This window comes from Stenella coeruleoalba (assembly GCF_951394435.1).
Source record: "Stenella coeruleoalba genome assembly, chromosome: 1".
NCBI classification, from domain to species: Eukaryota; Metazoa; Chordata; class Mammalia; order Artiodactyla; family Delphinidae; genus Stenella; species Stenella coeruleoalba.
In genome coordinates, this window is record NC_137169.1 from 116,123,776 (window position 1) to 116,138,054 (window position 14,279).

At 40.2% G+C, this 14,279-nt stretch overlaps 1 protein-coding gene across 1 annotated transcript; it reads left to right on the top strand.

Annotated features, from left to right (window-relative positions):
• The first annotated feature begins 10,136 nt into the window (after positions 1–10,136).
• On the top strand, positions 10,137–13,995 carry UFC1 (ubiquitin-fold modifier conjugating enzyme 1). Its single transcript, XM_079930834.1, has 6 exons — positions 10,137–10,853; positions 12,489–12,556; positions 12,794–12,857; positions 13,151–13,227; positions 13,480–13,570; positions 13,773–13,995. Exons 1-6 carry the CDS (start codon positions 10,731–10,733, stop codon positions 13,851–13,853), a joined length of 504 nt encoding a protein of 167 aa, XP_079786960.1. The 5' UTR covers positions 10,137–10,730; the 3' UTR covers positions 13,854–13,995.
• The last annotated feature ends 284 nt before the right edge of the window (positions 13,996–14,279 follow it).

Here is a 14,279-nt window from a genome sequence, read left to right on the forward strand (position 1 = left end):
TCCCTGGCAATCCAGTGGTTAGAACTCCGTGCTTCCATTGCAGGGGGCACAGGTTTGATCCGTGGTCAGGGAACTAAGATCCCGCATGCCACGCTGCGTGGCCAAAACAAAAGACAGACAAACAAAAAACGTGAAGCCTTGAGATATAATAGGTGCTGAAGAGATCATAATGCCAGTAAAGAGAGCTGAGCAGATTTCCTGAGGTGAAATGGGATAAATACTAACTAAACCAAGGAGACGGGCACTCTCATGCCCAGCACTGAGAAAAAATATTTCAAACACTAAGATTTTTTGTTAGGTGTAGCTAAGCAGCTGTTCCCCTTTGGCTTAAACTGTACATCATCTCTGCAGTTAAAGCAAAAACTTCATCTCTTGCCTGATGTTCTTTTTCCACCCTCTCCTTCAACTAAAAACTCGAGAAAACTCTCAGAAGATTGAGAACCCTATGTAGGATTCTCCTGTTCCTCCGCCTTTCATGTCTCTTCCTTTATATCAGTTCCTGTCTCTTCCTTGGAGCCTCAGCTGAGATAACATCCCTCCAGCTTTCAAAGACGGGCCCCTCCAACTGGACTCTGAATCCCATTCTTTTCTGCTTCTCAATACACTCTCTTCCCACAATTATCTCTTCCTTCACTAGAATCATTAAACTGACATCCTTCAGCTACCTTTCACATGCTCCCATTTCCAGTATGTCCTGCACTTAATTTTCAATTCACTCTAATTTTCAGTGGTTAGAAACGCCTTTTTTTTTTCCTGTACTTAGAAAAATCTCTTTGTAACTTCCATTTATTGGTCCTATTTTTTTTTCCTCTGGATCAACACATCAGAGCTAAATGTCAGCCCTTCAGATAGCTACTATGTCCCTACTAAATATTTTTTTCCCAGTCAATGGTACTACCAATTCAAATTACAGTAGATCTCTTATCTTTTTTAATCTGAATACTCTTTTGAGGCTGCTGGTCCCAGTCCATGCTGTTCCTCAGCTCTGCCAGAATTAAAATCTTTTTAAACCAGACATCCCCTTAAGGAATTCTATACCCTGTTAGCAACCTATTGTCACAAGTATCCTCTTGACTCTTCCAGGCCCACTCTGATCCCCATGTCCCTGCCTGGGCTTTCCTCTTGAACTTTATCCTACAATGACTTGATGACCTGACAGTCCTCTCTAGGTCTTGGTTTCCCATTAACTCCAAGCTGCTCTAGCTACTCATTTTCACCCAAGCATCATACTTGCTCCTAATTTCAGTTGTACTTCAAACCTAGCTGTAAGCCCTTAGCTAGAATTCCAGTGTCTGCTGGCTCCTGAATAGAAGAGTAGGGACCACAATCAGTCACTGAATCCTAATGATCTGCTGTCCAAAATTCTCCTTAGCCTGTTCCCTTCATTTGCCAGCTCTGACCCTCACTAATATGACTTTGGGCAAGTTCCTTCTCTGAGCTTTTTTTCTCATCTGTAAAAAGGGCAAATATAAAATAACATCCATGTCATAGGTCCCTGTTTTAATGATTATATTAAATAATATATGTGCAGTGTCAACACAGGGCCTAGCTCATTGTAAGCAGTGGATAAATGTTACCTAATATTTATATATAACAATTTTCACCAGGTTTCAGAAATTCAGGAGGTTCTTTGTTAATGCTCTCTGCTGCCCCCATTGGGATGATTTTTCCAAGTCATTGGTTATCCCACAGGTAGGCCATGACAAAAACAGCCCTGTTTTACCAACCCCACCAGCTAATTAGAGAATTAATTCTCTTTGGTTGGTTGTTCAGTCAAATAAAAATGATTCTATATTCTAGCAAATTCACTGTCTTTTTCAAAGAACATATCAGGAAACTGTTATGTTTTCCTGAAGTCAAGATGTACTGTCTCTATGATGTTCTAGTCTGTTAATCTAGTAACACTGACAAGGAAAGTCATTCAGTCATTTACTTAATAAATATACGTTCGGCATTTACTAATGTCAAGTAGTGTGATAGGCATATAGGATAGGATACAGAGTGGTGAACAAAGCAGACATGGTCCATGTCTTCATGGAGTTTACAGTTTACATGGGTAGGCTGACACTAAGGAAAGAAAATAGCAAATATATCATTTTAACTTGAGATAGGTGCTATGAAGGAAAAGAACAGAATGCTGTGGCAGAAAAATGAATGATCAGGGAAAGCTCTCTTTGAGGAGGTTACATGGAAGCTGAGACCCAAAGGACCCAAAGGAGCCAGCCTTCTTGAAGAAAAGGGAGGAATATCCCAGGCTGAGAGGATACCTGCTAAAGGCCCAAAGGCAAGGAAGAGCCGACACCTTGGGAGACTGAATCACATCGCCATGAACCACTGTAGGCATCTGGGGATCGCTGCTTTCTTTTCTATTCATAAAATACTCTTTAATAACTTTTACAGTTTGACTAAGAATCAATAATCTTAGTTTTTTAGTTTCCAGAATTCACCATCTAGAATTTCCCTCTTTGAAAATGTGGACATTTGCTATATTGTGTGTTCCTCAGATGACCTAGACAGAAAACAATTTCACTTACAAATATTTCTCATTTCTAGAATACCATGTGTCCAGGCCCTGAACTCATTTAAAATGCTAAGAATCCTGTTACCATTTTAGCTAATCATTAATGAACTTATAACTAACAAAAAGACTTTTCCTAACTCACTTTACCTCATTTCTTAATGTTTTCTGCCAAGCTTTAGCTATTTGTAAACATTTTATATAGCTAAAATAATAATGTAATTATTATTGCAGATGATAGCTTATTTACACAGATATAATCATGAGAATCAACTTTAAAATTATTACTAGAATTTAGTAAAGTGGTGGTTGGGAGGGGAAGTAACATGCAGAAATAAATATCCCTTATATATAAACAATAAGTTAAAGGTATAATCAAAAAAAGACCCAATAGTGACAAGTCAGATAAAATACCTAGGAATAATTAACAAGAATAGGCAAGATCTGTATGAATGAAAAAAAAATTTTTTCCCCGTGCCGCATAGCTTGCAGGATCTTAGTTCCCTGACCAGGGATTGAACCTGTGTCCTTGGCAGTGAAAGCACAGAGCTCTAACCACTAGGCAGCCAGGGAATTCCCAATATGAATGAAATTTTAAAATGCTACCCACGGGCTTCCCTCGTGGTGCAGTGGTTAAGAATCCGCCTGCCGATGCAGGGGACACGGGTTCGAGCCCTGGGCCAGGAAGATCCCACATGCCATGGAGCAACTAAGACCGTGCGCCACAACTACTGAGACTGTGCTCTAGAGCCCACGAGCCACAACTACTGAAGCCCACGTGCCTAGAGCCCCCGTGCTCCACAACAAAAGAAGCCACCACAATGAGAAGCCCGCACACTGCAACAAAGAGTAGCACATGCGCAGCAACGAAGACCCAATGCAGCAAAACTAAATAAATAAATGTATAAATAAATTAAAATAAAATGCTACCCACATAAAAGAGAACTTGATCAAACGGAAAATAATATCATGTTCTTGGATAGACCCAAATACGTGAGGAAATTTTGTATTGATAAAGGTGTCACCTTAGATCAGTGGAAAGATTATACATACCCTTTAAAATTACTTCCACATGTATTAATAGCCAATCGTAATTAATATAAAATACTAGAAACTATCTAAAACGTAACGGTACAGGGACTTCCCTGGTGGTGCAATGGTTAAGAATCCGCCTGCCCATGTAGGGGACACGGGTTCAAGCCCTGGTCCGGGAAGATCCCAAATGCCATGGAGCAACAAAGCCCGTGTGCCACAACTACTGAAGCTCGCGCACCTAGAGCACGTGCTCCACAACAAGAGAAGCCACCACAATGAGAAGCCCGCACACCACAACGAAGAGTAGCCCCCGCTTGCCGCAACTAGAGAAAGCCCACATGCAGCAACGAAGACCCAATGCAACCAAAAATTAATTAATTTTAAAAATTTTATTAAATAAATAAAACATAATGGTTCAAAAAGGTTGAAAGTAAAAGAATTGGAAAAGATATACTGTGCAAATATAAACCCAAAGGAAATTATATAATAACATACAGTAGACTTGAAAGCAAAAGCATTACTAGAAATAAACAAGGGCACTTCATATCAACAAGTCCAATTTACCAGGAAGTTTTAAATTTGTATGCACTTAACTTCATATTATATAGAGCAACAGAGCTACAAGGAAAAAAATAGACAAATTCACTATCATAATAGGAGATTTAATATACTGCTGTCATCCACTGATAGAGGATACCTCTTTCAGAACCAGTAGACACCCGCCCAAAAAATTAGTAAGGATATAAAAAATAACGTGAGCAGCAAATTTGACTCAACAAGCAGATATATAGTCACTGTACTCCAAAACTTTAAATTACAAATTATTTTCAAGCACACTTGAAACATTTTAAAAACTGACCATAGTGTGCTATAAGGCAAATTTCAAAGTATTAAAATTATACAAAGTGTGTTTCTTGATTTGTAGTTAAGCTACAAATCAGTAACAAAAAAGTAACTAGAAGTTGTGAAATACACTACTTCTAAGTAACCCCCCAAAAAATCACAATTGGAGTTAGAAAATAATTTGAACTGAATGATAATAAAAATATTACATACCAAAACTTAGATGTAACTAAAGCTGTGCTTACAGGAAAATGTATAGTCTTAAGTGCACATATTAGGAAAAAAGAAAAGCTGAAAGTTCATAAGCTTTGCATCCATTTCAAGAACCTATATAACACAAAGCAACTATACTCCAGTAAAAATTAATTTAAAAAAAAGAGCCTATATAACAGTAAATTAAACCCAAAGAAAGCAGAAGAAAGAAAATGTGCACATAGAGATGCCTGGAAGGATGTATACTTAAACTGATAGAAGTTTTTGTCTCTTGGGGTAGGATTTTGAATTAATTTTATTTTTCCGTATTGTTTAAATAAGCTGGAACAAAGTCATTTTCATTTTAAGAGAAAAAGTACTAGAGGAAAACATGGGATATTTTTTTAAAATAATATAAACTGTTGTGGTGACTCAACACCAGAAGTTATAAGCAAAAAAGACTGGTAGACTTGACCTCATGTATGAAAATTTTCCACATGGTTAAAAATACTTTGAACAAAAGCAAAGACAGATGACTAACTGGGAAAAATATTTACAACTCATCACAAACGGCTAACCTCTTTAATATATATATTTTTTAAACTCATACAAATCAGTAAGAAAAAATGAATGACAATTAAAAAGGAGCAAAGGATATAAGAATTTACAGAAAAGGAAATACAAATGGATCCTAAACATATGAAAAGATATTCAGCCTTACTCATAATAAGAGAAATGGACATTAAAATTGTCTTGAGATTCCATTTCAATCATGAAATTGGCAAAAACAACTCTGATTTTTTGAGGGCGAGCGGTGGGGAAACTTGTCATTTTATATATTGCTAATAGTAATACAAATTGGTTTAATCTTTCTAGAGGCAAATTGGCAATATTTAACAAAATTTAAAATACACAAATCTTTTGAGGCAACAGTTCCATATCTAAGTATTTATTACATATGTACAAAATGATGAGTAGGCAAGGCTATTAACTGCAGCACTGTTCGTAATAGCAAAAGACAACCTAAATAAACATCCTGAGGGTCTTGTTGAATAAATTATGGTAGATCCATACAATGGGATGCATCTACAAAAGAAGAAAGAGGGGGAGGGGGGGAAGAATGAGGTAGTTTTGTATGTATTAATATAGAACAGCCTCCAAGATATATTATTCAGTGAAAAAAGCAATGTGCAGAAATGTGAATAGTATGCTATGATTTTTATAAAATATTTTAAAAGAATGTGTGTGTGTACATATTGGTAAGTGCATAGAGTATATCTGGAAGGATATACAAAAAACTAGTTGGAGGGGAGAGGCCCCTGGGGAAGGGAACTAGCCAAGGAATGAGATAAGAGGGAGACAACGTTTCACTCTATATCCTTTTGTATCTTTTGAATTTTGAGCAGGTGTATGTATTACCTATTCAAAAGTAAATATTTTAAAACCATATCTATGTACAATTTTGTGTTCTGATTTTACACTTATTTTATAAATATTTCTCTATAGCATATTCCATATAGTTAATATAACATTAACAGTTTCTAGGAGCTTTCTTCCCTCTTCTGTTATAAATAATGATCTAGATATTTTGTGTCATTAATATAATACTATATTCCCTCATGCCTTCCTGCCTTACACATGTTCTTCTTTCTGCTTAGAATGCCATACTTGCCCTGCTCTCTCCTTGCCCGCACATTCAATGTGCTCATCCTAACAGTTCCAGTTCAAATACTAACAGCCTTACCTGATTCTCAGGAATACTTACTCAGACAGTACTTTGTATACCTCCAGAATAGAGATTTTTTATTTTATGGTAATTGACTGCTTATTAGTTTTTCCTCCCCAAAGAATACGTCTTTTCATCTTTGTTAACCAAATCCTCTGACACTCCCAACCCTTGCCAAGATCTTACTAGCTAGTAGGTTGCAGTTAAAGTCCATAGTTGCAAAATCTCTAGGGATGATACCAACACCTCAGAGGGTCCTGTGCACACATCAGCCCATTCCAGGGAGGGGGTTTGTTATCTCATTTATGTCCCTGCAGCCCTACTGTTTGTTCCTGCAGTCTCTCTTGGTGTTTTCAGAAACACTGGTTCATTACTGATAGCTGTCTTCCCTTTTAGGGCCGTGAATAGCCCCTGCCACCACCTCCATCCCCTCAGATCACTGGTGCTAATTTCACATTGGCCTGGAAATGGTAGAAAGCTGGTTAAGGATGTGATTTCTAGAGCCAGACTGTGCTTGGGCTTGAATTCCAATTCTACCATTTAGTGTCTGTGTGATATAGGGCTTTCTTTCATTGAACCTGACTGTTCCTCAGTTTCCTCAAATGTAAATGAGGCTAATGAAAGTAATTATCTTAAGGTTGTTGCCAGAATTAAAGGATCTAATTTTTAAAAACGTTTAGGACAGTGCCTAGCACACAGTAAGCATTGTTTAAATGTTAGTTTTTATCATTCATTTTACCAAGTTCTCTAAGTGTGAAACTAATTCCCCACGTCATAACAGAGATCAGGTTACAGTTTACAAGAATTCTTTGCTGAAGTCTCCAGAATAATTAAAGGCAATCATAAAGGAGAAAATTTTACAGAAGTGGCCACTCATCTACACTGATCCTCTATAGCAGCAGTCCCCAACCTTTTTGGCACCAGGGACCGGTTTCATGGAAGACGATTTTTCTACGGACCGGTGCGGGGTGGGGTGGGGAGGGGTTCAGGCGGTAGTGCGAGCGACGGGGAGCGGCAGATGAAGCTTTGCTCACTCGCTGCTCATCTCCTGCTGTGCGGCCCGGTTCCTAACAGGCTGCGGACCAGTACCGGTCCACGGCCCCAGGGGCTTAGGGACCCCTGCTCTATAGGGTGGCTCCCTCCCTGTAGGAGAACCAGTATTTCCCTCACCATTCTGAGTAATATTCCAGAATATCAGAGTCCAGACTAACCCCTTAAAGACCAGAAGGAGGAAAATTTTTAATTCATTTCCTAATCCAAGGTTTATTTTCCTAATACAATATTTATTTCTCCTTTTGTCCCAGGAGCTACCTTTCTCCATGATGACTGACAATGGGATTTTCAACTACTTTCAGAGGCTCCTTCATGTACTCAACAGTACTATCCCATCAAAACCATGGTCTGACGTTAGTGTGTTTCCCAGAATTGAGTTTTCCGATCAATTCTGTCAGGTTCCTTTTTATAGCTGTTTTAGGACAATTTCCATGAGGTCAAGGACTCTGCCTGCCTTGTGCACTACTGTATTTCCAATGCCTGAATGTAGTAAGAACTCCATAAACACATGAATTGTGTATGAATGAGCCCTTCCTTTGAAAAAAGATGAAGCTCAGGCCTACACACTCTTCTTTCAGTCTTCTCAACCTTAGCTTCTGATCTCTTGTGAGAATTACTTAAAGCAAGAATCAGCTAAATTGATAATTTAAAAAGAAACTTCTCTAAAGAAGTTTCTCTCTCCAGAGATGCAACTATGCTTACAATAGAGACAGCTGTCGTGCGTTATGAACTCTGCTTTACAAAGTGGTCTAATAAGGTGATTTTCAAAAAAAAAAGGTAAGATGCAGATTTAAGGTGACAGCTTGTCTGATGCTTACCTAACTCATCAAGATATTCCTTTATTTTAAAAATATTGATTGATCACTTACTTTGTGCCAGGCATTACAGTATTATTGTATGAACAAGACTGACATACAGTCTCTACTGTGAGCTTACAGTCTTTCAAGACAATTAAACAATAAAGTGTGATGTGTTGTTACCATAGGGGAAGTATTCTAAGGCTAGAGGTCTTCTGCCTGCACTTGAACAAGAGCAGCTCTGCACTGATCATTTTTATATTTTGAGATTCCAAGTGAGATTTTTTGTTGTTGTTGTTAACCTGGCTCCAATATTACAAAAAGTTTGAAAATTACTGCCATATATATATATATGTATATATATACACATACATATATATATATAAATTTATTTATTTTTACTTATTTATTTGTGACTGCATTGGGTCTTTGTTGCTGTGCACAGGCTTTCTCTGGTTGCGGTGAGCAGGGCCTACTCTTCGTTGCAGTGCGTGGGCATCTAATTGCAGTGGCTTCTCTTGTTGCGGAGCACGGGCTCTAGGCACGCAGGCTTCAGTAGTTGTGGCATGCAGGCTCAGTAGTTGTGGCTCACGGGCTCTAGAGCGCAGGCTCAGTAGTTGTGGCACATGGGCTCAATAGTTGTGGCTCACGGGCTTAGTTGCTCTGCGGCATGTGGGACCTTCCCGGACCAGGGCTTGAACCCGTGTCCCCTGCATTGGCAGGCGGATTCTTAACCACTTAGCCACCAGGGAAGCCCTGCCATATATTTAATGTGAATTTCATTCTGAAAATCTATTATGTGAATGAATGAAGAGACACTGCATATATAGTTACAATCACCCTATAAGCATTACTATCCTCCTTTTATAGGGGAGAAAATGCAGTTCACAGAGTAACTCTCCAAAGTCTTTTCCCTCCCACAGTTTTACTGAGGAATAGTTGACAAATATAATTGTATAAAGTGATGGTTTGATATACATATAAATCATATACATGTGATAGTTTTATATATATATATATATATATATATATATATATATAGGAATGATTACCAAGATCAATATCCACATCCATCACTTCACATAGTTTACACATGTGTGGTTAAGAATGCTTAAGATCTACTCTCAGCAACTTTCAAACATACGATACCATTTTATTAATTATAGTCACCATGCTGTATATTAAATCCTCAGAATTTATTCTTTTTATAACTGAGAGTTCGTATCCTTTGACCTACGTTTCCCCATTTCTCTCTCCCCCGTCTCTAAAGTCTTATGACAATTAAATTGCAAGCCTCATTCCGAATCTCTGCACTCTACCACACCACAGAGCCTACACCCTAAATGGAATAAACCTTTATTTCTCTAGGAGAAAGAACTCTAGTGAGATATTACAAGCTTTGCCTTACCCTTATCCAATATCCAATATTTCAAAGAAAGAAATATATAGCATGCAAATAAAAGACAAAAACCACATCATCATCTCAGTGAATAAAGAAAAAGGGTTTGGGAAAAAAATCCATATCCATTCATGATAAAAACTTTCAACACTAGGAAGAGAAGGGAACTTTCTTAACTTGATAAAGGGCATCCACGAAAAGCCTACAGGTAACATCATACTTAAGGAAGAGACAATGCTTTCCCTTCTAAAATCAGAACAAGACAAGGTTGTCTCATCTCAACACTGTACTGGAGTTTTCAGCCATTAGAAATTAAAGTTGTAGATAGACTATAGAATTGATGATTAATGGGATTTGATCCAAAATTACTGCCATGGGTTGGAACGATTAACACTGCAACAAGATATGTAAGTTAAGGCCAAAAATAATGTGCTTAGGTTTAAAAATCAACTGGAAGATACAAATTTCGCAAAAGGATTACTGGGTACCTACTGTGTGCCATGCACTAAAGAGACATGATTCCTTCCTAGATGAGTTCATTCCAGACCCAAATACCTAAGCTACACTAAGGCAAGTCTTCCCGTGACCTCTAAACTCCTTTGGCATTTATTAAGAATTTTCTAATTCAATTGTGTTAACGGTTCAGGGCTGAGACTGTGTATATACTTTGATTCTCCACGGTTCCCAACAATTCTCAGGAGTTTACTACCCTCCTAATGGATCACTGCATTGGCCCCCCGCTATCTCAGCTGAACTACAATAAGTTAAAGAAGTTTATTCGAAGCCGAAACATGTGAATCGCGCGTTTTAGGATGACAGCGTCCGGAAGAGAGCCTAGAACTGCCTGAAATTGTAACAACTCTTCAAGTGTCCGGAAGCGTTTTCTGAGATTACGTCTCTGAGCATGAGCGGAAGTCACCCTTTGAGCAATCTGCGGTTTAATTATATTCAGGACAGAGACATTCGTTTCCATTCTTTTCTTCTCGTTGCACCCATAAGCAAGTGATCAGGTGACAAATTTCTCTTCGTTACTATAAAATAAAGATCGTATTCAAAGAAGTTTCAAGGCCTCCCAACTCCCTATCGTCCAGTAGTAAAGATGGAGGCGCCCTGAATGTAAACTGCAGGTAATACCACTTCCGTGTTTCTCTTGCGCCCTGGTCCAAGATGGCGGATGAGGCCACCCGGCGTGTCGTGTCTGAGATCCCGGTGCTGAAGACCAATGCCGGACCTCGAGATCGGGAGTTGTGGGTGCAGAGACTCAAGGAGGAATATCAGTCTCTTATCCGGGTCAGTTGTGGTTCTACTGCCAACCGCGTCGCAAAAGGGTTGCGGGTAATCTGGTGTCCTTAGGAATAGGCTCCGTGTGGAAGCCGCTTCCGGTTTTAAAGTTTAACTTTACGAATTCATAGATATTGGACGACTGCGGGGCTGGGAGACTTAGGGAAGCGCGGTGGGGAGGAGGTGCCTCCCAAGAGACTCAGGTTAGGAGCCACGGTGGCGCCAGACTTTCTGACTGAAAGCAGCAGTTATTTGGGGGATATGCCGCCCCGGAGAATGACGTGTCCTCCTGGCCCCAGGTGATTGCTCTCCTGGATGTAGGGGAGGTGGTCAAAAGGAATTCCTGGAGCCCTAAGTCCCGGTCCGCGTCTCTCCGCTCCCTCTTTCACTTGTCCTGAGGGAGGAATCCACGTTAGAGCTAAAAATTCAGGTAGATATTAGTTGCAGAGAGACAAGGAGCTGAGCTCAGGGTTAGGAACGAGCCATCTTCTGAGCTAATCTCCCTTCTGTGGAAGGAGAAGAAAATTTGACTTTCTTGCGGTGGTCTCTGTTTCAAAGGCTAGCAGCTTTCCTGATGCGTGTATTCATTCACTAAAAAACATTTATTGTACACCAAGTACCTAGGAAGGGCATCCAAAGCCGAATAAAATTGAGCCTACGGAGGTGGACAGAAACATATCATGATAATACATTATGTGGAGAAACAGGGAGAAGGAGTCTGAGAAATTGCTAAGATGTTTTGAAGCAGGAGGTGAGATACCGAAATCCAGCTTGGGTCTGGTCAGGGAAGGTTTCCTAGAAGAGGCAATGCTTGAGCTGAGGCTTAAAGGGTGAACATAAGTTGGCCTGATAAAACATGAAGGTAAGAGAAGAACATTCAAGGCAAAAGGAACAGCATGAGCAGTCATAGAAGCTAGAAACACCATGACATATATGAAGAAACACAAGTAGATCAGAGTTGTTAGAGCATCAAAGTGTGGCAGGGAGTGGTAGATAAGGCTTGACAAATAGATTTGAGCACTTGAATTTTATCTTGGAGGCATTGGGATACCTTTAAAGGATGTTAAGCGGAGGAGTAACACGATGAGATTTGGGTTTAGATCAGTCACTGGCAGTAGAGAGGAAAATAGAATTGACAGGGATAAGATTGAAGTTAGGAGGCTGTCATTAATCTAGGCAAAAGAAAGATGATGATCTCTAAACTTGGGAGTTATGGTGAAGATAGAGAGGAGAGGTAGATTTAAAGAATATTCAGAAGGTAAAATCAGCAGGACGTTGTAAAAGATTGGTTTGTAGAGTAAAGGAGAAGGAGGGTCAAGGATGATTCCCAGGTCTTTGGCTTGGGTGACTGAATGCTAATACTGCCAACTGAGATTGATGCAGTGGAGAAACAAGTCTGAAAGACTAGAGGGAAACGGACTGCCAAGTTTGAGGTACCTGTGGAATGAAGGTAGAAATTTCAATACACAGTTGGATAATGGAGTTGAAGCTTTGAGAAAAGCTCTAGATTAAAGATAAAGATTTAAAAGTCATCAGCATATGGGTGCTTAAGAGAGGAAGTAATCACACACTTTTCTTTTGAGGGAAGGGGGACTGCCCTTGACCTCAACACTCCCCTCAATGACCTCACTCTCTTACTTTTAGTACGTGGAGAACAACAAGAATGCAGACAATGATTGGTTCCGACTGGAGTCCAACAAGGAAGGGACTCGGTAGGCAGACCCTCTTGGGAGGTGTGAGGGTGGGGATGCCACATAGCTTGAGCATTTTGGTGTCCCAGAGCCCACTGCTAGGCCTTTCCTGCCCCTTTCTGGTCTCCACTCCCACAACTCCAGAGTTCCCCAATTCCCAACCCACGAGTCTCCCAGGCTGGTGACCTAAGCCAAGAAGATGTCATCTGAGTATTAGAAGAATGGGAAAATTGCACTGAGGTTTGGTCTGTGTTACAGGTGGTTTGGAAAATGCTGGTACATCCATGACCTCCTCAAATATGAGTTTGACATCGAGTTTGACGTGAGTATGATGGAGTGGGAATTATGGAGGTTAGTAGAACAGGAGGGATTAGGTGATTGTTAGCAAGCTAACCAGGAGGGACCAAAGATAACTTTTTAAATGGGAGGGAAAAGCTGAGGTTTGAAACAAGCGTAGGTTATAGTTATTCATCTCCATGTCCAGAATCCTGGTGTGTGACTGCTGCTTGATGAGTTTATGGAAGATTTCAGTTCAACCAAGAAGTGTGTATATCTGATTAGATTATTTCCTTTCTGTTCTGATTCTATTTTATTAAAGCTTTATAATTCTTCCAGATTCCTATCACATATCCCACTACTGCTCCAGAAATCGCAGTCCCTGAACTGGATGGAAAAACAGCAAAGATGTACAGGTAGGACTGAATAGGAGATGGGAAGAGGTCAAAGAAGGCCTTGGGGAAGAACTCTCTGAGGCAGGAGTTTTCCCAGAGTCTGCAGGCCTAGAGAGACTCCAGGTCTCCCTCTGCCAAGCCTGGGCGAAGCACTTAGCTGACCTTGTTCTCAATTCCGATCACCAGTAGTCTTCCTGTGCTCTCAAGAGCCTGCTGTGCTTTATGGTATACCTTGCATGTCAACACCTTCTGATCATCTTGTCCCTCTCACAGGGGTGGCAAAATATGCCTGACTGATCACTTTAAGCCTTTGTGGGCCAGGAATGTGCCTAAGTTTGGACTAGCTCATCTCATGGCTCTGGGGGTAAGTTTGGAGTATTTGGTATATAAGGGGAGAAGGGGTTAGGTCCTGAGTGGTATAAGAAAAGTAACTGAGAGTAAACAAGGAATAACAGTGTTTTCCTTTGGGCGTGCTCTCCTAGAATATCTCTAGCAAGGAGCTTCTGATGGAATAAGAGGCATTGATTGGGTGGTAGTAATCTCACAGGGTCTCCCTTGTATTGCAGCTGGGTCCGTGGCTGGCAGTGGAAATCCCCGATCTGATTCAGAAGGGAGTGATTCAGCATAAAGAGAAATGCAGCCAATGAAGGATCAATCCACTGAGGCAGGACAGAGGGACCTTCCATAGGCTACGTTCCTGTTTTCCTCTGCATCATTCTTTTTACTCATCTAACCACTTCCCCCCACACCCCTTCACCCATAATTGTTACTAAGTACCAACAGTTGCAGCAGACACTGCTGAAAAAAACAACGGTATTGCTGCTGAATTTCTAAGTTGGGCTACACAGGAGGAAGAAAGACTAGGGCCTTGAAAAACCAAAAGGCAATTTATATCCCTTGTCCAGGTGGAGCAGTGTGAGGTCCTGGAGGGATAGGGGGTGACTGAAAGTGGGTACATAGTCTTTTTGGTTTCTGGAGATAACTCATCAATAAAAGCTGCTTCCTCCTGTGGCTTGTGGTTCTCATTGGTGGCTCTTAATAGAGGGTGAGCAGGCTTAGGGTCAGCAGGCTAA

What these genes read in the sequence shown, in the direction of transcription:
- UFC1 (XM_079930834.1), top strand. Translation starts at nt 10,731, where the DNA reads ATGGCGGATGAGGCCACCCGGCGTGTCGTGTCTGAGATCCCGGTGCTG. An exon ending in AATATCAGTCTCTTATCCGG is followed by an intron (nt 10,854 to 12,488) that starts GTCAGTTGTGGT and finishes TCTTACTTTTAG; the next exon opens with TACGTGGAGAACAACAAGAA. An exon ending in CTCATCTCATGGCTCTGGGG is followed by an intron (nt 13,571 to 13,772) that starts GTAAGTTTGGAG and finishes CTTGTATTGCAG; the next exon opens with CTGGGTCCGTGGCTGGCAGT.